The sequence below is a fragment of the Chamaea fasciata genome, unplaced genomic scaffold, assembly GCF_029207755.1.
Source record: "Chamaea fasciata isolate MVZ Bird 193981 ecotype frontalis unplaced genomic scaffold, bChaFas1.0.hap1 SCAF_4, whole genome shotgun sequence".
NCBI lineage: Eukaryota > Metazoa > Chordata > Aves > Passeriformes > Sylviidae > Chamaea > Chamaea fasciata.
Genome location: NW_027094089.1, coordinates 3,376,457 through 3,398,718, shown reverse-complemented (window position 1 = coordinate 3,398,718; position 22,262 = coordinate 3,376,457). Strand labels below are relative to the sequence as shown.

Sequence of the window (22,262 nt, the reverse complement as noted above, 5' to 3'; positions counted from 1 at the left end):
TTTTTCTAATGCATATCAATAAGAGAGACTTAAAAATAGGTCTGACTTGAAATCATAATTTGTCTGTGCATTAAATACCTACAGTCTCACCTTGGCAGGGCAGACTGCCTGACAGCTGTCTGCTTCTGCTTAATACTAATTTATTTAAGTATGAATAACCTATTACATTGTCTTTGTGCTAAGCTTTGAAGCTCTAGATGGTCAATTACAGACAAACATGTGGTCCAACAGGTATTCTGCTAACAATGAACACATGTTTTATTGACCTACTTCTTTTTCCAGCTCATTAAACACAGCTGCACTCAAATGATCAAGAGGAAAAAGAACCATAAAACCCCAAGAACTCTCTTCCTACACAGGATCATAAGGAACGTGACCAGCTGCTGCTCCGGGGCCACTGCCCCACCCAGGGCAGCAGCACACCCACACAGAGCACCTCTCCAGGGGTAGGGCAACTCTGCCCACTGACAGCAGGGGTGGGGAAGCATGGAAAATGCCCACAGCCTCCTCTTCCATGTGTCCAGTGTGAACAAAGTGGGCTGCAACCATTTCCTCCCAGCCCATCATCTGCTGGAGCCATTCGTCCAGCAGGCTGAAGTTGAAACAAACTGCCATCGGTAGGAAACGCTCCTGCTGGAATGTTTGATGGAGAAACAGTAAGCCCATAAAGTTACAGACCCAAACAGCAATTCCAAAGACTTGAGGGACAATGAACCAGCTCCCATTTCTGCTGCCAGCCAGCACATCCCCAAGCTTTGTTCACTCACTTTCCCAATTTGCACCCTGAAGATAATGCACTGCAGTGAGGCTTTATCTCCTTCGCTCCCAAAAAAAGAAAAACAGCTAGCATTAACCCTGAAAAAACAGTCTCTGGAACATGAAGTCATTCCCTTTGAAACAAAAGGGGACATTTACACAACAAAACTCTTCTTCTGAGCTGTTACCACAGACAGATGTTAGTGTGTTGATTAACTCTGCCTCATATTTTATGGGTGCTCTTTGGTTGCGGGTTGTTTTGTTGGGGATTTTTTTTTTTCACTTTGAAATAAACATGAAATCAAAGACCTTGGCAAAGAATCAATTTAGTCCCCAGTGTTTGACCAGTCTTTCAGGTGCAACATAAAGAAGTGTTCTCTGGACTTTGGCAAACATTTTTGTAAGTAGCAGAAGGGTGCAGCTCTGTTACAAAAGCCAAAAGGGGGAGGTAATTTATAAAACACTCGAGTCTCCTCCTAACCACTTTGGCTTTATAGGGTAATTTCCCAACAACAGACCAGATCCACCACTTCTTACTCATAAAAGCTGATGAGATCAAAACTCAAAGAGACCAGAAGAAGAACACTAAGTCAGTATACAGAATTGCTGCCGAAGAAAAAAATCGGGCAAAGCACCTGTTTCAAATCAATTACATGCTAATCTTACCCTTTAATAGAAGCTGCTGTTGTTGATTAATACAGGAAAAAATACAGGCATTACTACAAGAGTGAGCATCTGAGAGAAGCCTCTTATCTCATAGTCACAGAGATACTTATTCTCTCCTGAGCTCAAAACTGAAGGAAACATTCACTAATTTTTGATTGCATACTGAGTATTAGCACAGCCATTTTTATTCATTTTTGGCAAGAAGTATATACACTCATGTTTTCTTGGAGTCCTTGAAAAAAGTAGAATAAAAACTGGAAAGATGTATATTCCCCCAATTTTGCATTGTAAGCATAGGAATTTTCAGTGTGATTGAGTATTTTGAAATGAATGCCCTTTTTAACTGTTTGCTAAAAGCTCTGTGAACATGTAACTGCTTTGAAAACAGTTTGCATAAAAGATAAAGGAAAAACTCTACATCAAAGCCATAAACCCCCACAATTATCAAATAAGCATGTCTGTCCATCCCTTCAGCCAAGAGCTTTCCATGAGTGCATGGAGAGCACTTGGATCCACTTTCCTTACTTCTGCTCCCACTTCTCCCTTGTATGAGCAGCACTGGTCTTACTCTTAAGGCCAAATTCATCACCTCCTCCTACCTCACGTTTTCAACAAGTTTTAAAACACCTGTCTGTATTAATTTTCACTTTCAGCTCTAAACTGCCTGTGTTTAATGCAGGACCCTTCCTCAGACCTTTATCCCCTCCCCAGTGGCACTGTGCTTCAATGTCAAGTTGCTCTGCACAGAAGACAGCTTCCCTGCAGGTTTTCTGTCAGCAACAATTATCCTTCAATTTTCAAGTTCATTTAATAAAGAGAAAAAAAAAATCTCTTTTCATCCTTGCCAAATACCCTGCTTTCCCTATCTGTCATGTATTCTTTAGCATATGGAATATGTTCAATGACTTTTAAAGTACAATTTTTCTACAACAGACCCTAAAACAAATACAGAAAAATCCTATCTAATTTTTTATCATTTATGTTTCAGTTCTAGATCAGACTTCCAAGGAACTCTCAAGGAATCTCAGCAGGTGACTGTTGGAAGTCTTCCCATTTGAATAAACTATAACCAACTTCCATATCAGCACCAAGACTCCTCCTCTCTACTGTCCCACTAAAAATTTACACCCAAAAGAAAGTTTTCTACAGCACCTGGCAAGGGAGAACAAGAAACACCATGAAATCTCCTCTAGCAGTTTGGTGACAGCCAATGAAATTTATTGGAAGGCAGTTGGATGCTCCTGTTATGAATACCAGCAGAAGAAGACAGACAATCTTCCCCAGGGTCTTAATAAATATTTAACAGCAGATGATGCTGAGGAGGTTTCAGATTACTAACACTTCATTATTTTTGCACAACATGCTGCAGGCCATTTCTTGGAATACGTAAAGTATTATACTAAATAATTTAAATGAGATTGTACTTTTCAAAATAAGCCAGGCAGATCCACTTGGTGATTCAGCTACATGGTTTTACAGGGTGTGTTGGCATACTCAGTTTCTTGCAAAATTTGATCATCCATAAACAGCTTCTCTCAGCTATTAGGATGAATTATTTATTTATACTAGTGCATCTATTTTAGGCTCTAACTTTGTTACAAAATATGTACAAAATATTTTAATGTACTAAAGCAGGGCACTGCAGCCACGTCTCCACCCACAGAGAGCATTTCCCAAGGAAAACAAAGACCTCCCAAGGAAACTTCTTGACATCAAACAGCCAGCAAGACTCTTGTTTTGTGACCCTTTTCCTGATAGATCACCTCTTTCCATGCAGACTTGCTATCAGAGTCACATCTCTGCACATCCCTGAGAGGGATTTCAGGATCCAACTCACTGTAAACCAGTTTTCTGGCTAAAAACCCTCTGCCCATGGTTTTCTGCTTTGAAATGTTCTCCTTTCATCATCCCTCTGCTTTCCTGAAACCTCTACCCCAACATCTACCTACTGGAAAAACCCAATCTAAGTAAAGAATAAACTGCATATAAGGTGGGTCATCCACACAATTCCAGTTTCATTGACGTCAGTAATTCCACCGACTCCAAAAACCACTCACTGAAGCTGGTGGAACCACAGGTCTGAGAAAAATGAAAAAGGTTCAGCCATCATCCTGTTGCTGTTTAATAAGTCTGCAGTCCATGAAAGCCTGAATGTGGTCTGTAGATTTACACCAACACCAGTGGTACCTCAAAAGACAGGGGCAGGCAAACTCTTCTACTCCATTCATAACCTTAATGATGTGCATTATTTTAAACTTCCCTCCACAAATGAATGAACTCTAAGGGAGAAGATAATAGAAAGAATAAAATCAGACAGGCATTACACAGAATAGGCATTACTTACATTAATGTACAAAATACAACCAGAATGTCATTAGCTGCCTTAATTAAAGGGTTATTTTATAGTGCTGCATCTACTGTGGTTATTTTCAGAAATGAGAAAAGTGTTTTGAGATGAGAAAATCAGTAACAGAACAACAAAATCTGACTGCTGGAGAGGTGAAAAGCAAGTGTAAATCAAAATACACTAATTGCAGATGACACATAATGACTTATTTTTCACTTTGATATCATACCACCGTGTGATTTAATCCCTTTTGCAATTTGCTTTAAACAAACAGCAGCGTCATTCCTAAGAGGAAAAAAATCCTTCCTCTCTGATTCATTTCCACCAAGTATCAGATACACAGAAGTATTTCAGCAAAGCATAAAAATCAATGTTTTGTGCTGTGGAGAAGAGGCAAATTTGCTATTTTCTGTTGCAGAGCCAAAAGTAAGAGCTTAATTGTTCTAATAAATTAATGAGATTTTGAACTTGGAAGATGCTGGTGCTGATGTTGCTCAATTTCATATTCTCATATATTTCCATTTAATTTTATTCTCATTATAACTTACACTGAGCACTGTGCTCACCTATGTAGCCCTCCACGCTTCGAGTAGTAGGGATATGTTGAACACAGAAAAATCAGTTTGGAATTGTTCTCAGTGTGGCATTTACCCAACAAAAAAAGACAAAAAAAATTTTAAGTAGCTCAAAATACCACACCTGCTGGGAGCTCCTTTCATATCATCTTCGCTTTTTAAAAGTTTCTCTCTTTCCCTCTTCCCAAGTGAAGGAAAAACAGAAAGAATTTGCTCACTGTATATGGGACGGTGAAAAAAACGGCACTATTAAAATATTATTAGACATACCTAAAAAAAAAAAAAAAGGTTGAAACATATCTTCACATGCAATTCTGCAGGTGGTGCAGGTGGTAAGGGCCTGGCATGTCACTGACTCCAAAGGATGCTCTTACAAACTGTGTACGGGACACAGTTACGTTCCACCTCAGAAAAATCAGATGTTTTCAGAAGGAGTTATTTCAGCAACAGCAATATAAAAATTAACTTACAACGATCACATATGCGGAACTGTGGCAACTTTCTTGGGGGTGTTGCTAATTATTATTTACCAGGATCCAAGCGATGAAAGTAATCTTGCTCAACAAAGACCTCGACATGGGACCCCATCAGCCACCTCCAGCGCTGGCAGCAGTAGCTATGCTATCTGAATTTGGCAAGGAGGTTTGCTCCTCGCCAAAATCCAGTCTCCATAGTTGGAAGCATAGACAAACAGCCTGAACCACTTCAGATGGCTTTTTAACATTGTAGTGCAAAGCGTATTTCACCTGTTTTGTATCACACTTACATCAGTTTTACATTGTGTATTATATCTCTCCTGACTGCCACAAATTTACCTTAACACAAGTATGAGAAAAGAGCCAGACCTATTGTTATCAGCCTCCCTGATGCAAACATAGAGCAGGTACTTTTATGTAATGTCATTATGCCACAGCTTATGTTACTTAAGGTAGCCTTAGTGGTGGTTTAACCCCATCCAGAAACCAAACCCCACACAGTCACTTGCTCAGTCTCCTACCAAAAGGATCAGGGAGAGAATCAAAATGGTAACAACTGAGCTGAACAACTCATGGGTTGGGAAAAAGGCAGTTTAATAGGGAAAGCAAAGGCCACACACACAAGCAAAGCTGACCGGGGAATTAATTCAGTGTCCATGAACAGACAGGTGTTCAGCCATCTCCAGGAGAGCTGGGCCCCACCATGCACAATGGTTACTTGGGAAGACAAATTCCATCACCACAAATGTCCCCCTCCTCACTCCTTCATCCCTGTACTTTACACACTGAGCTTGGTGCCACAGGGTCTGGAATATCCCTTTGGTCAGTTGGGGTCACCTGTCCTGGCTGTGTCTCCTCCCAGGCACCCCCAGTCCCCTCCCCAGTGTGGCAGTACCAAAAGCAGAAAAGGCCTTGGCTCTGTGCAAGCCCTGCCCAGCAACTGCAAAAACATCTCTGTGTTATCAATCCTGAGCTCAGCACTAATCCAAAACATAGCCCCATACCAGCCACAATGAAGAAAAGTAACTCTACCCCAGCTGAAACCAACACATAGACAAAAAATGCACTGTTCTAAATGACATCTGAATTAACAATGGTAAACCAAAGCAAATGAATCTGATATTAAGTTTTAAGAACAGGCTCAACAGAGTAACCACTATTAGCAAAATCTACCTTAAGGAATAGGAAGGAAATTTCATATAAACTATATGGAGTTGTAGGATACTACACACTGTTTCTGGAATTTTTGCTTTTTCTGTTGCAAATGAAATGTTTTACATCTCTAGAAACCACTTACTTTGATGAGAAACCACTATAAATAAATTATTTTTCCAAAATCAAACTACCTCATTTGCTTATATGCATATATGGACAAATTTCTGTCCTTTAAAAAAGAATGAAATTACATTAGTCAAATAGAGTCCTATTTTTGGTGCTTGGGTTTGCATTTGGCTGTTTATGAAGATCACAGGTTCTCCTATGGTTCTCCCCATAAAGATTTAAACAATGTTTTTCACTGCATCACACATATAGATCCTTCATACTAAAGGTCTGAGGTAAAATATTCCCACTTTCAAGTTTCAGAGGTTTTCCAGATCAATCACTTCTCAGTTCTATTTCTGTAGCTACAGTGTCTGAATAAATGAAGTTAAGGTGGCGGCAGCAAACAACGCTGTTCACTTCAAAGCTTAAAAGAATTAAAATTGCACTGATTCCTGAAATCAAAGAGGTGAATCCATAGGTAAATCCTTAGGCATCACTTCAGCTAGTTAACCTGACATGTCAATTAAATGCAAGACTAATTTATTCAATTCTCAGTCTAGTCTGACACAAAACCTATACTTCCCGTCCTTCCTAATTAGCCAAAGTACTTGCTTCTTTCATGCAGATAATTTCATAACCATTACTGTAAAGCATTAACACATTTTTCTTTCCATCATATTTTCCTCCTGTTGACTGACACACCTTTTCTGGTGAGCTTACTTATGCCAGTTTCAGCTTTGTGGGAACTTGCCTGAAGGTCTTTATTAAAGTTCCCTCCCATACACATAAAACGATACATAATCATGATGATAGCTATGTGAAGAGACCTATGTCTTACCTTAGGAAATATGAATGGAAAATTATGCACTGGAGTAATGTAGCCGTTTCCATTTCTGTATATTTATGAAGCTTAATTGAATAGTACTTAACATACAGTAGAATGCAGTGTGATTAACCCCTTGGAAACAAGTTCAGATGGTGCTTCTCCTTAAATAATTTAAGGGGGTTTTTTTGGACAGAGCTGACTTCTTAAAAAATGCCTAATAATTCTGGGAAAGTTAATCAAATCCAAGGAATTCCTTTTGTATACACACAATACTTTAAATATTTATTCAGTCTGGCCATGTATATATGGGGTACGTGGCTATATGCAGTAAACTATACCCAGTATTTGTTTCATAGTTCTGTGTTGACTAATTATTTGAGAATGTTTTTTCAAAGACGATTATGAGACTTTATACACAAAGCTAGTTGGAAAATGCATGAAAACACATGAAAATGCCAGGAAACATTCATCCACATGAAAATATTGAAGATTTCAGCTAAGTATTAAGTTCTTTCCCTCACTGCATTTAAGTTGATCTTCCCTCAAAGTGACTGGAACTGACTATATCCTGCAGAGGTCTCAGAAAGTGGAGGCACAAGGTTGGAGATTTTCTGAAATTCCGCTAAACCCTCTGGGGAAGAAAACATGACCGAAACCACTCAGGATAAAGGAAATCAGTTTCCTATTATGAAATGTTTGTATTGTTTGATTTGATTGACATTGCTTAGGAACAAGTGATTTGCATAGTTTCCATGTGCAGAGTCCCCTAGGGAAGTTCAACACCCTTCTCATTCCCCAGTCTCTCCCTGTACAGGGGTCCTGATGCAAGACAGAATCATGCAGACTCATTCACTGCATGATCAGAGCATAAAATTCATGTCACCTTCTGAACCACAGATGCAACTGTGGAATGTAATGTCCCATCTCTCTGGGGGGAGGCTTCCAGCCCTGCCTGCTCCAGCAGTGCAGTGGTGGGCTTCACACAGCATCCCCTGAACCATCAGAATGCTCCAAGGATTTGCTTCCCTCCTTTGCATAACGTGTCTCGTGGCACCACCCAGGCAGTAACTGCATATTTTGGCAACACAGCTTGGTCAGAGAGACTTACACTGGCCTCTTGGGCAGGCTCTGTAGCCAGAGCTTGTCCCCAAGGGTGCTGGGGCTGTCTTGGTGCCCTGTTACCAGGTCAGGATAAGGATGTCTACACAGCATGCATTGACAACAGCTGAACACAAAGCTGGTCCGTTGTGTCTTGAGACACAAAAGCTCCACCAGCGTATCTTAGAATCGGTGCAATTAAACTGGTACAAGCCAGTTTAATTAAAAAAGATGCTCTCATGTGGGCTCAACAGAAAGCATCCTGGTTAGCTTCTATCTGTACGTTTGCCAGTGCAAGCTAAGCCACTTTTGAGAGGTTTAAACCCACATATGTGTTCCTTTTCAAATTTGCACTAACTTAGCTAACCTATAACTAAAATGACAACCTCAGTCAAACTAGAACAAGTTTCACCAGGCTACTTATTAGGGCATTTTTAGAAATATTAATCTCTTTTACTAATCAGCTTGGTTTGCTGATTGTGGTGATGTGACTAGCCGGCCCTACCTTTGATTATATTACATGCTATTCTGGCAATCCACATACCAATTACTAGTAAGGCTGTACTGGATGTCTGTTTAATATATTACAAGGAGTACTAAGGAGAAAGTTCTTTAATCATGGATATAAGACAATTAACCATTGTCCCTGTGTACATTTTAAACTCCTAATTCTGCTGTCCATTGGTCTTTGCTGTGACCTGACCTGCATGAAGCTGGAGTGGGAAGTTATTCTGCACTGCCAACTGCAGAAAAATGGGAGCTCAGGCACTGCTGCAGTGTTGACACACCACATCTCCTAAATTTCACAATTTTGCAGAAAACCCCACCAGATTATTTAAACTAATACAACCAAAGTGCACCATTGGCCCCCAAGATGTTTAGTTGTTGTGTTTTTACAATGTGCTCTACCACTCACAGTAATGAAAGAAGATAGATCAAAACTAATATTGTGCAAAATGAGGAATAAACCCCAAACAGTTTAGAGTTTCTCATAGGTTTTTAAGACCTTTGAGGAATTTACAGTGCACGCAGTGTTCAGACAGGCGTCCTCTTTCCACTCATTTTGGTAGCCACGATCATGCAGCCAATGTATCATTGGGGGTACTGGTAAAATGCAAGAATAAAGAAAGATAATGCAGCGAGAGTTACTAATGTAACTTATTTCAAAGATTACATTATTCCTTAGAAGTTATACAATTGTCTGTCCACAGATTTTTCAAGATATTTTCATCCTTCGGTGGAACAAGAAAAGGGTGTTTGAACACTGATTTTCATTCTAAGACTTTAAATCAAAAGCTATTCTAACCAGAAATCACCAAGTAATGCACATATGTTCTCAAACAATCAATAAAATGCACTTGAAAAAGAATGATTTCTGCTTGCAAAAAAAAGGTCAAAAAGCATTGGGAAAAGACTAAGAGAAAAACACATTCTGAGTACTATTATGCAGACACAAAAAGGAGTTTTGTGGGGGTTGTCAGTAATTTTCTGTATTTCTGTTTTGCTTATTTTCTCACCTATCATCAAAAATCTTGCAAAAAAGCATGCAGCTGTTTTATCAAAATCTTTTGCTTCCACTACCAAGCTGTCTTTGTTTCTAGGACTATTCAGCCAGAGAGGGGGAAAACTGCCTGTACCACTTCTTAATTAAATAAAGCATTCATTACCATTATCCTTGTGGCTTTTGCAGGAAAAAGACATCTGCTGGTAAGGTCTAGTGGATTTCCACAGTGCACTAGTTAATGTTGGCTGACAAGAAGTGTCCATTTTGGGGTCCACGTGATTTTCACTAGTCTCTGCTACATCAGAATTTGGGATATTCATCCCATAGACACCATCCTCATAAACGAGAGAAGAATCTGATCTGTTGATTCTGCTTAGAGACACACACACTACAGCTTCATTGAAGTAGAATGCATTTTCACCACATAAGTTGTCCAACTGATTATGTCCCATTATCTGCAGAGGGGGAAAAAAAACAACAAAAAACAAAACAGAGAATTGTATTTTCACCTTTGTCAAGTAACAGAACCAGAGAATCACAGAGTATGTCAAGTTGGAAGGGACTCATAAGAATCATGGAGTCCAACTCCCGCTTCTCACTATGTAAAACTAAAGTGTATGACTGTGAGCATCATCCTGAAGAATCCTTATACCAGGATGCAGAAAATTAACTGCTAAAAAGAATGGGGATTCATAGAAAATAGTCATCTAATCTGCTAGAAATTAGCCTCACAACACATTCAATCTGATGTGCACTCAAGAATAAACAGCAATAACCTAGCAGATCTGGTCTTAGCTCACCTCGAAAGAAGTAAAAACTGCCAAATAACAGATCAAACAGGACCACTAACTGGGGTGCATTGAGCTCTGCTGACTGCTTCCAGAGGGTTAATATTTTGCTTCATGGCTTAACAAGATACCACTTCCCATATGTAAATCTGTAATCCAAAAATCTGCAATCCAAAAATAACATTGTGCCTCACATAGACAGGCAATCACAGAGAACAGGGCTGCAGCAGTCAAACTGGGGATGGCAAACAGTTTTAGCAAACAAGTCATGGCTCCCAAGGGCAGAAAATGCAACTCCTGCAGACAAAGAGTCTGCAGGTGTTTATTAAAGCCTATCTCACAAAAAAAAAAAAAAAAAAAAAAAAAAAAAAAAAGCACAGAAGTATTAGAGTGAGTTACTGCATTGTTTGGTCACACAAAACTATCCAGGCTGAGTGTAACACAAAAACACTGGGCTGGGAATACCAGCTGACTGACAATCACTCAACCTGTTCTGCTGCTGCAACGAATATAGTAATGGAAACACGGGAGAAAGACAGCCTTAAGATCTGGATGGATTCAAAGCCATGTAGTCTACTTGAAAAAAAAATACAAGTAGCCCCACAAATAAAATATTAGATTACAAAAACTACTACTCTCTGACCCTCAGCAATCAATTATTTTGCCTCTCTGTGCAATCCTGATATCCCTGTATCAGATTCTTATCTTTCAACTTCCCCTCCTTGAAAGATTTCAGAAGTCACATCCACTAAAACTGATGGGCAAGTTCAGCTTTGGTTTTATAATCCACTTCTTAAGCATTGCCAAACAAGTCAAAACTGCAGCATGTGCTATGCTAGTAAAAAGTGTCTTCGCTGTTTGGGCTAGCAAGAACGTATGGGTAAGTCATGTTCACACAGTGTTCACAAAAGCTGGATGAAAATGGGGAAGTCAGAGGCCAATCCTTTACCCCCTCACGCAGGCACAATCTTAGATGCCAAATGGTCTCTGCCTGTTATGGGTGAGTTGCCAGCTGAAAAACTATGGAGGTGATGGCTTGAAGAAAGCTCTACAGATTCTCTCGTGAAAAAAAGAACCTGAGGGGGGGAAAAAAGCTGTTTGGGTCAGTGAGCTTTTCATACGTGGAAAAGCCAAACAAAATGTGTTGATTTTCAGGTATTTTAGAGAACAGTTACGGAAATCAAGACCACACCCATCAAGCAGGTATTAGAGATGAGGACCTGCCTGGCAGGTGAGCACCCAGACAGCTGAGTTCAGAGCCAGACTGCATTCTTCACCCTCAACAAAAACTTTATCATTTTTAGTATTAAACACTTAAGCAGCTTTGTGGCTACTTTAAATTGCACCCCCAAATAATAAGCATCTCCAAAGATTTATACTGTCAGGGATGGAGCCACACACCAACCTCTTCCCCTAGGGGTCTGGCTGTTTCAGGGAACAGGAAAGCAGGGTCTGATATGTGGGGTTCACCAGAGCCTGGTGTTTGTTACTCCTGGAGGTGCACCTTTTCCTCCCTGGAGACAGTTGGTCCAGGAAAAGGAACATCAACCAAAAACTTCATTAAGTGCTTTATGTGCTTAAGCATTACAAAAATTTAATTTTCCTACAAGATGCAGAGACACAATGTATCTTACACACACAGCAGCAAAGCAGAATAAAACACATAATCTCATATATGTAATTTCTGCCTTCTCAATTTAATAAACATCTGCCTTAGTTTGTGTTTGTAGAGTATCCAGCTTAAAATCACAGAATGGTTGAGGTTGGAAAGGATCTCTAAGACTTCTGGTCTAACCCTCCTGCTGAAGCAGGGCCACATAGAGATAGTTGCCAAGGATGATGTCCAGGTGGCTTTTGAATATCTCCAATGATGGAGACTCCACAACTTCCCTGGGCAACCTGTGCCAGGGCTCCATCACCCTCACAAGAAAAAAGTTTTCTGACCTTCAAAACGAATCTTCTGTGTTTGTGTTTGTGCCCATTGCCTCTGGTTCTGTCACTGGGTGCCACTGCAAAGAACCTGCCTCCATCTCCTTTAGAACCTCCATTTAGGAATTTTTATACATTAAAAGGAACCCTAATTAATAAGAACCACTTTTTCTCCCGGCTGAACTGTCTCAACTTTTCCTTACTGGAGAGACATCCCTGCCTCTCAAACAGATACTTCACCAGATATTCATCCTCCTGTACAGCCCTCTGCCTTTTTGTACAGGGAGAGGAAGAGGAATGATCCATCTCCTCATTTGACCTACTAGCAATACTTTGGCCAGTATACATACATGACTTACTAGCAATACATAACCCTGGAGACTATGTGCCACCTTCACAGAAGGGCATGCTGTTTGCTCATGTTCTACACCAGGAACCCCATGTGCTCTTCACAGAATCATAGAATCACAAAGGCTGGGAAAGATTCCCAAGATCATTGAGTCCAATCTTTGACCCAACACACCACCATCACATCAAATGAACTAAATCAACTAAATCATACCTTGTCCAGTCACTTTTTGAACACTTCCAGGGATGGTGACTCTACCACCTCTGTAGGCAACCTGTTTCAATGCCTGACCACTCTTTCAGCAAAGAAATTCCTCCCGATGTCCATACCAAACCTTCCCTGTTACAGCTTGAGGCCACTTCCTCTTGTCCTATTACAATTTGTCTGAGAAAAGAGGCTGATCCCATCTTGCTACAACCTCCTTTCAGGTAGCTGTAGAGCTGATTTCCAGTTGATGATCCCCAGCATCTAACCTGGGAAGGTTGCTCCTTCCCAGGGCCAGGACTTTGCACTTTCCCAGCTTAAACTTCATGAGGTTCAAAAAAACTGCTTGGATGTGCCTGAATCTCAGCTTCCCACTTGCTCACTCATTACATTAAGAACCAACAAAACCCAGACATCCTGGTCTATCCATCAAAGCAGGTCTCTAGGAACGCAGTCAGGGATATAATCATAATGGGGAAGCACAAACCTCATAGTCCCCTGTGTGTGACAGCAGGCTGTTCTGCTGACGGTGCTTCCAGTGCCACATGAGCTTCTTCTGCCTTTTCACACTGTCTCTTTCTCTCTCCACCAATTTCTGGCCCTCCTGGAGCCTCTTCAGGCTCTGCTGGTACTCCTGCAGCTGCAGTGCCAGCTCCTGCCGGCTCTGCTCCAGCAGCTGCTCCTGGTACTGGCATTCCCGTTCCCGCTGTTCCAGCTGGCTGTCCCTCTCCTCCTGCTCCCACTGCCTCTGGTCACATTCCCGCAGCCACTGCTGCTGCTCGTGCTGGAACTGCTGTCTCAGTTTGTGCGTGTCGGCCAGTTCCACCCTCTGCTTTTCCAGATTCCGGAATTTCTCCTGTTCCAGGACGAGGTTGAGCCGAGAACCCTGGCTCCGGCTGGTCTTCTCGTTCTCCTGCAACAGTAACCTGTGGAGCTCTCTGTGGCTGTCCTGGATAGACAGTGCTGCCTAGACAACAAAATTAACAAAAGCTGAAGTACCAGTATTAATCCATTTCTGTGTTTTTACGTTGAATTGTTATATAAAAATGCTTCAACTTTTTTTGGGAGGTTACTCTTCAAGCAAATAGAGAAAATTCTCTGCTAACACCTTCACATAGCGGTATTTCTAAAATAAAACTCAGCTCTTCTAAGCATTTAAACAAAGCTTCTCGTTTACACTTAGTGTTACTATACATGTTCATGTTACAGCTGTGCATGTGCACTTCAATTACAGCTGGGGTCCTGTTCTGTCAGAGGATGTAATGGCATACAGGAAAAAAAAAATGGTATTTCATGGTTTAAGAGGGCAATAAGCCATTGGGAATGCTACACTCACCCACATGTTCCTAACACAGCTGTGACTTATCCACATAAAACTGTATTGTTTCCAGCAGAGTCCACTCTGACTTCATGGCTCTCCTTGCTAACACACAACACTGCAGCCCAACTAACATCAGTCCTACAGGCACCTGCCAACACAGCCGTGTCACCAGGGCTGCACCGCTGCATGCATCTGACAGAGGTGTCAGTGCAAGCATGAACCTGCAGTACAGTGGTTTCAGGTTTGATGTTCCTATTTTACAGCTGAGAGCTCCAAAATCCATCCTTCACAAGAATGTTGTGACATTGTTTGCATTAAAGGTTGTGACATCCTCCAATAACACAAAAAACAAATAGCTGGGATTAAAAAGAAAGAAAAGCAAGTGCTGAGGCACTTATTGCACTACCTGTGCTCAAGAGCTGACATGGGAAGCTATTTCAGCAGACATTCCCAGAGAATTCATGTAGCCTCACTGCCCTGTGCTGTCCACCCCAGAAACTTCACGCAATGTGCCATCTGCACTTTCCTTGGCTCTTCCTCCAGTATTGGGTCAGTTCCAATGATTTGCAAAGAGTACAAGATCCTCTGCTTTTTTCTCAGCATCTGACTGCCCATTCATGATCTGAGCAATTAAGGCATGATCCTAAACCTTACTTTACTACACCTGTTTGTTTTCCAATTACTCAAAAATCTTTGCCTCAATTACAGGATTTTTATTTTGCTTTTGCATTGCTTCAATACACTTAACCCTTAACTTCTAAGCCCAAGGTTTCCAGGATTATTATGAAATATGCTAAGGTCTAAAAATTAAGTATACTTAAATGAAACATTTAAAAATAGAATTGTAAAACTGCAGCTAAATAAGAAGACACTCAAACTTAGCATAAAAGAGGCAAACACTTCATACTAAGACCCTATAAAATATACAAACTAAGTGAGATTTAAGCATCCAAAAAAAATGGGCTGAGTTTGCTGCCTGAGCTACCTGGCAAAATTACTGCTTACTACTAGCCAGGAGAACAGTCTAATCAAAATCATTTTTTTTTTTGATCTGTAATTTCAAAAATCTATATGTGGAACAACAAGAGTTCAAGTGGAGCCATCATTTTACTTTCCTGCTAGGCTTTTGGACTGTACAGACATCCCCTTTTGGGAGGAGGGGCTGATCTCTAAGCAGGTTAGTATTATTCAGTTCTTAAAAGAAATCTATCACTGATGTAGAATAAAACTATATTCTGTGACAACTTGTGCAACAGTCAGTAGAGATCCATATCAATTAACATAATGTCTAAAAGCAGGACAACATGAAAACAAATCTTTAAAGTAAATTATTAGGACAAATTAATTACTCTACAAAGCTAGTAGTGGAGTAGTCACCTGCATGCTGTATAAGAGACGGGTTAAGTTCTGGATTGCTTGTACAATCTAGAAAATAAAAGAGAAGGATTTTCAAAGGTTTGGCCACTGTTAACAAAATAGTTACCACATTCTGTCTGAGGGTTAAATTAACTCACCTCTGTCCCTGTGGATCCTGAAAAATTCATACTTCCTCCCTAAAATAAACACACGTAGCTTTAAAAAGTTGTTTTAAGTTTTAAAACTGTGTCATCTAGGTAATTTTTTTTTTTTAACTAATGAGGACATATGGCCAGGAAATGTGTACTGAGTCAACCCTTTCTGTGGGTATATGAAAAAAAGACAGAAGCAACAATCTATGAAGACTACCAATTCATCAATAATGGAGTTTCCATGGAAATTACAAGAGATTCTGATATCAACTGTAAAAATAAAGCGATTTCCTCCACAATTTTAATTCCTTGTGAGCAATGCTACACAGAAAAGACATTTCAATTCTTTCTTTGTTTACCTGACAATTTTGAGACACAGTAACCAGACTTCTGTATATACAGCACAGTGGGTTTAGATTACTTACAGTAGGATGAAACAGCATAAGACTCTTCAAAAACAGACATAATAAAGTACTAAGAAACTAGCAAGAAATCAAGTTAATGGATTACAAAAAATGTCTTGTGTGCCCTGTGAGATGCTGTGCCCAGTATACTCTACGAAAGGTACCAGCATGGTCACCACTGTCCTCTGCAGCAAGGCACAGCTGCTTCACACTTTCCATCCTGCTCCCTTTTCCTAAGAAGCTCTCTAAATTTATGGGGTGAAGCTACCCATAATCCCTTCAGCATGAAGAACAGCTCCTCTGAGAAAGATAAAATGAAATCGTGGGGCCTGTTTCAAACACAATCCCTTCTGAGACTATGCTGAAAAGACTTCCTGTAGGATTTTTCTCTCTCTCTCTCTCTCTCTCTCTTTTTTTTTAAGAAGCAGAGGGGAGTTTGGGGAATATTTATTTTCTCTCTGATTCTCTTAAGTTCTCTACTGAGTCCAATTTTCCACAGCAGAGAGCAAAGCACCTGCTACATTTAGATGCAATAACTGAAAATGAAAATGAGAAAGACCAGCCCCCTAAACACAACCCAACACAGACACCCATGGGGCACAGTGAGTACCAGCTGCATCATTTCCTCCACTACTCTTTCTCTTATTATCTCTCTGCAGTATTTCCTTCCATTCCCCCTCCACATCTTCACCTCCTCCTCCTCACTACCATAGAAAAGCTTGGCCCTGCTGTGAAAACAGAGAATTTTGCAGGGTTGTCTCTGTGCAGCCCAAGGATGAACTCGAGATAGCTCTGCTTTTCCTTAGCTGGAAGGATGGTGAGCAGCAGGCAAGGAGGCAGCACAGGACCAAGAGGGAGAGAAAGAAGGTAATGCTGGAAGGGTGAGGAAGAGTGTACAAAGGAGAGCCTGCACATTAAACAAGAGCAGGGTTTCTTTCAGGTTCTTAAGCCCTTTTTAATTTGAAAACAGATGTGCACAGGGAGGGTTATCTGGCATTGGCTGGACCAAGGAGGTGCAAGTGGCCAGTCCCAGTGCCCAAGGTCCCCTCACTGCAGCACCACTTGAGTGCTAGGGACACGAGGGTGTGACAGGTTTAGCTGAGCTGGCACATGCCCTGCAAATCCAGCTAGGAGTGAAGCAGGAATTTCAGGTGTTTAATTGTGCTGTAGGCCAGCACAACCTCCCTGCCACTGTTCCTGATCACCTTGGTTCAGAGATGAGGACGGTGAGATTCCAGAGCAGGCTGCACTGTGCTTTGGACATACAAGGCAGGGGCAGGGGAGACAAGATGGGGATCACTTCACACAACTGCCCACTGAACATCCCTCATGTTTCAGGGACAATGCTCTTCTTTCCAGTGTCTTCTTAGCATCTAACCGCCAAGTCGGGAGCTCTTTCCCCCCTGTCCAGCTCCTGTTTTCCCAAGCGAGTTGGGCTGAGTCCAGAGCTGGCACCCACAACCCTGGGACTGCACACTCGCCACCCTGGAAAGCCCTTTCCTTCCCTCTTTTCTTTGCTCATTCTGCCACCTCCTGGTAAGTCTGATTCTGACAGGGTATCAGAGAATGTGATATATGCCTTGCCCAAATAGTAGGCCATAAATAATAATAGGACAATGACCATTGGTGGAAGAGTTGGGTGCAGGTCCCTCCAGCTTTATGACTAGGCATAGCTTCAAAGTTAGAGCAGGTTGCCAAAGGCGTTCTCCAATCAAATCCAGGAAATCTCCAAGGGTAGAGACCCCCATAACCTCTTGGACAAACATTCCTCCTTGTTCATTCTTGCACTGATTATTTTCCATGTATACACTCAGAATTTCCCTTGCTTCAACTTGTAATCTTGGACACTCATGCATCTGCTCTGCAGCTCTGAGAAGAGCCAGGCTCTACGTTCTCTTTAACCCCAAAGGCACAGTTTTCATGTGGAGCTACTGCAATTTTTAATGGGCTATATCTGTGCTTCTCTACCCTCTCTAAGTTCTATTCCTCTTCAACTAGATTCTCTGCTCCCTCACTTAGACTTTTGTTTTCAAAAAAATTTTTCCACTCACATTCTTCCTCCTGCTCCCTTCTTTCAGCAGTCTGATAAGTAAAATGATCTAGAGCTGAGCATAAGATGAGGTTATAAAAAGGTTAGTGTACTAGCAAGAGTATTCCCAGTATAGAAAAATAACAAATACAAAGTTTCAAGGACAGAAGCCCTCTTTCAGACCTGATGCAGCCACAGTATGTTAATGCTAAACTTTCAAGCAAAGTTTTCTTTCCATTTCAAGTTCTGTATCTCATATTCTTGTCTCTCCCCTTTATTCCTTTTGCGATTCTTAGTCCTCACCTAAGAACTACACTCTTAGGGTTCACTTTATTTCCACACAGTAATCCACATTGCTTACTCCAACACTCTGTTGCTACATAAAATTTGTCATTCCTAGTTTTGTCCAGAACTGGTTTTTGGTTCTGCTTTTCCCCCCAGATTTGCTTATCAGCTATAGGATTTTGCAAAATGGGCACTTTCTCTTATGTTCTCTAAATGCTCCATTTTGTTTTGATTTAAAATTCTGAAGCAAGCTGGTGTAAAAACATCCATCCTATTTTATGTGGTTGTTCTCAGGACAAAGTTCTTCCAGTGCACAAGTCTTCCTTGCATTAGCTGAGGACTGTGTCACTGCAGGAGACTTACATCATCTTGTGAACAGGAGGAAGGAGGAGAGGGAATACTACTGTCAGCTCCATAGATAATCATCTATGTTGAATGATGACAGCAGAGACTCAGCCCATAGAGGTGGTTTGAAAACAGCACCTGTTATTACAACTCACTGATCTTAAGCCTTGCAGGAAAATCATTCTGTGCTTGGATTGTTTATGACTGCTTTTTGAAATTTTATTATTAATTGCAGTGACCTCTGTTAGACTGAATTATCTGGATCTGAGTGAAATTCCCCATAAAAATTTGAGTAGCATGTACATGCACAGTGCCCAGACTGCTGTGTGCAGTGCAGGAAGAAAAATGGGTTACAATACCTTATCCTCAAGATTGCCACCTGCCGTTTCCTTTTCAATGCCGAGATTGATTTCTGGTGATTTTTCAATTTCTTCTCTTTCTGCATCTAACAAATAAAGCCCCAAGAAAATGCAAAAGAAAGGTGTCAAAGCATATCCTGACTAGAAAAACAATGAGCATGCTTTTTGCAGCTACTCAGGATGATGAGACAGTGATTTTTATAGTTTGTAGTTACATAATGGATCCTAGGCTGAGGAAAAACAAATTTGCAAGCCAGGATGGCACACATGGCAGAATTCAGTTTTTCCACCTTACAAATTAGCACTATTTCATTTATGAAAGGTTGGAGTTAGCTCTAACTGTAACACTAAAAGTGCTCTGTAGCAATGTTTTTTACACAACTTCATTCACAATTTTGTTGTCAGAAATTAAAGCTACCCCTTGCAGCTGAAATTATTGGAATATCAATCCTGATTTTCCAAAATGATTGACAAAAAGGGAAATGGCCTATATTGCAATATAGACTTGATGCAGAGCTGAACAACAGTGACAAGAAAGTGTACTTTCAATAAAGCTATATAACAATTTACACTGCCTGAACATTTGCCCAAAGACAACTTTTATTACATTATTTTCTGTTGATTCTGTCCTACCCCATGGAGGCTTTCTAAAAAACCAATTTGGTATCAATTATTTTAGCACTCTAAAAATGTAAAAGCATCAAATTCTACTCACCACCTGGATCAGATTCCAGCATTTTATTGGCAGTGAATCTGTGCTTCACACTTAATTCCTCAGTGCTTTCCTCCGGTGTTCCGTCTGTTTTGTTCACTTGTGATGATGTTGTTTTGTTCACTTGTGATGATGTTACAGCAACATGGAGACTTTCAACTGAAGAGAAAAATATGCAGAATTACAGAGGCCTCTTAAATAGTTCCTTAGTGCATGAATCAATGACATGGAATTGATTGACCATGGAATAATCTAGCTTGTAAGGCACTTTCAGAGGTCAACTAGTCCTAACTTCACTCAAACCTGATCTCAATTGTGTTGCTCAGAGCTTTGCACACACAAGTCTTTAAAACCTCCAAGGATGGAAACTTCAAAGTCTCCCCAAGCAACCTGTTCCACCTTTTTAACACTCTCATGGCATTTAATTTTTCATTCCAGTTAACTGGAATTGCCTGTGTTTCACCACAGGACTATTGTCTCTTGTCCATGTGTGTTTTTATCATCATGTGCCTCTGCAGAAAATCTGACTTCTCTATGTCCTCCCATTAAGCTTCTGTGGACAGTGATGAGATCCTACTGTCATGGGTTTTGTAGACTCCAACCCTCCCTGGCAGATACCTGTCTATCTAAACCAAGACACCTACCAAGCCAGCTACCTCAGCTCCTCTTCAGACACCGTGTCCTCCAGCCCTCTAGTCATCCCGGTGCCTTTCCCTGGATTTGCTCTACTTTGCCAGTGTCTCTTGCCCAAGGGGAAGCACAGCATTTGTCATGGCAGACCAGATAGGGCTCACCAGGGTTAAGTAGAGGAAGAATCACTTCCCTTAACTTACTGACAGCTCTCCTCCTACTGCAGCAGCCCAGGTAGCAGTTGGCCATCTTTGCCACAAGGGCAAGGGCTGCCTCATGGTCAACCTGCTGTCACACAGGACTCCCAAGTCCACTTCCTCAAAGGTATTTTCTGCCTATTCAGTGTCCAGCCTGTACCAACACACAGGATTACATCCCCTGAGATGCAGGACTTTGCCTTTGTCTTTGTCAAATGCCTAGATGTTCCTCTTAGCCCATTTTCTCAATCTGTAGAGGTGACTCCAGCTCACTGAATGCTCCACCTCATTCGATGACAGTCACAAGCTTGCTAAGAGTGTACTCAATCCTGAGGTTAACTGCATTAATGAATATGTTGAACACTAATGGTCTCAGGAGAAACCTCTAATAACATCCAATAATATACAACAATGATCCCAGCAAAAATAATCCCAGGTCTAAGAGAATCCCCTGATAACATGATCTCAACTGAGCATCAAATGACCAAACCCTTCGGCCCAGCAGTCCACCCAGTTCAGTAGTTTACAACAATTCAGATGTAAGGACACTACAGCCAGTGCAAACCTTGAAGGTCTGAGAGATGTCAAGGTAACCAACATGGTTACCAATCTCTCTCACCATAAAACCAGCCAGGTTAGCCAGACACAACTTGCCCTAATTAATCTCTGACAGCTGTTCCAAATCAACTTCCTGTCTTTCAGGTTCTTGGAAATGCCTTCCAGGAGGATTATCTCAGAGATGCTGGTGAGACTGACTGGTTTTTAGTTTTCTGTATATTCCTTCTTGGAGTGTGAGGTTTGCTTTCTTCAAATAATCAGGAACTTCTCCTGATCTCTGTGACTTTCAAAGTTGAGAGAAAAACAGCCTCACAGTGACATTGGCCAGCTTGCTGAGCAGTCTTGGACTTATCCCATCTCATCTCAAGGATTTGTGTATATCTAATTTGCTTAAGCACTGTGTAATTCTGTCCTTCTGTTGCTATGAGCAACACTTTATTCCCATAGAGTCTGCTATTAGCTCAGGGATTTAGTATTTCCATCCTGGAAAATAATCCCCACAAATTGTCTACAATGTAAACAGCTGTAAGATCCCACAGAGTGTTGTAGTGTCTTGAAATCAAAGACATCATCATCAACAACAGCATGAGTAAAAGTGAAAAATAAAGAAGTGGGCAGAAGAAGGTGTGTAATAAGAATAGGCTGCCATTTAAAGTATTTTCTGTTTCATCTATGACTAACAGTACCCCACCACAGGTTTAATCAATTTTATCAATAAAATGCTCTTTGACTTTATAATAGAGATGAATACCAAGCTCCACTGCTTTATAGGTTCAAATGTGGTTAGTAGCACACAGTTCTCAATTTAGGTGATACTAAAGTCAGGACTCAGTTTACCAAGGCCTCTTTTCCACTGAGTTTAGGAGAAGTTTAGTTGAAGTTCCAGTTAGGCAAGGTATCTACAGATACCACTGCCTTCCTTTGTAGGACAGCAGTGTACATGGTACAGTGTCTTGCAATGCAAGACATAACCAAAAGAATGTATTCTGTTACCATCTGTTGAAACTGGTTGGGATGGTGTTTTTCTGTTCTCTGACCCATTCCTTATAACTCCAGGGGGAGGTGGTGGGAGCCTTCTATTGATGGGCAGCTGTTAAAACCAGGTGGGGGAGTGTTCTTTATCTCTTCAAGGA

The 22,262-nt window shown here is 41.0% G+C and overlaps 1 protein-coding gene across 3 annotated transcripts in view; it reads right to left on the bottom strand.

Moving 5' to 3' along the window:
• Window positions 1-22,262, bottom strand: part of ARHGEF28 (Rho guanine nucleotide exchange factor 28) — a 122,778-nt gene that overhangs the window by 8,267 nt on the left and 92,249 nt on the right. For all 3 annotated transcript variants that reach the window (XM_066180737.1, XM_066180738.1, XM_066180735.1), the window contains 6 exons: window positions 19,748-19,903; window positions 19,033-19,118; window positions 15,617-15,655; window positions 15,480-15,527; window positions 13,269-13,748; window positions 9,675-9,966 (listed from right to left, as the gene is read on the bottom strand). In XM_066180737.1, the coding sequence (XP_066036834.1) occupies window positions 9,675-9,966; window positions 13,269-13,748; window positions 15,480-15,527; window positions 15,617-15,655; window positions 19,033-19,118; window positions 19,748-19,903 (1,101 nt within the window). The remainder of the gene's footprint in view (window positions 1-9,674; window positions 9,967-13,268; window positions 13,749-15,479; window positions 15,528-15,616; window positions 15,656-19,032; window positions 19,119-19,747; window positions 19,904-22,262) is intronic.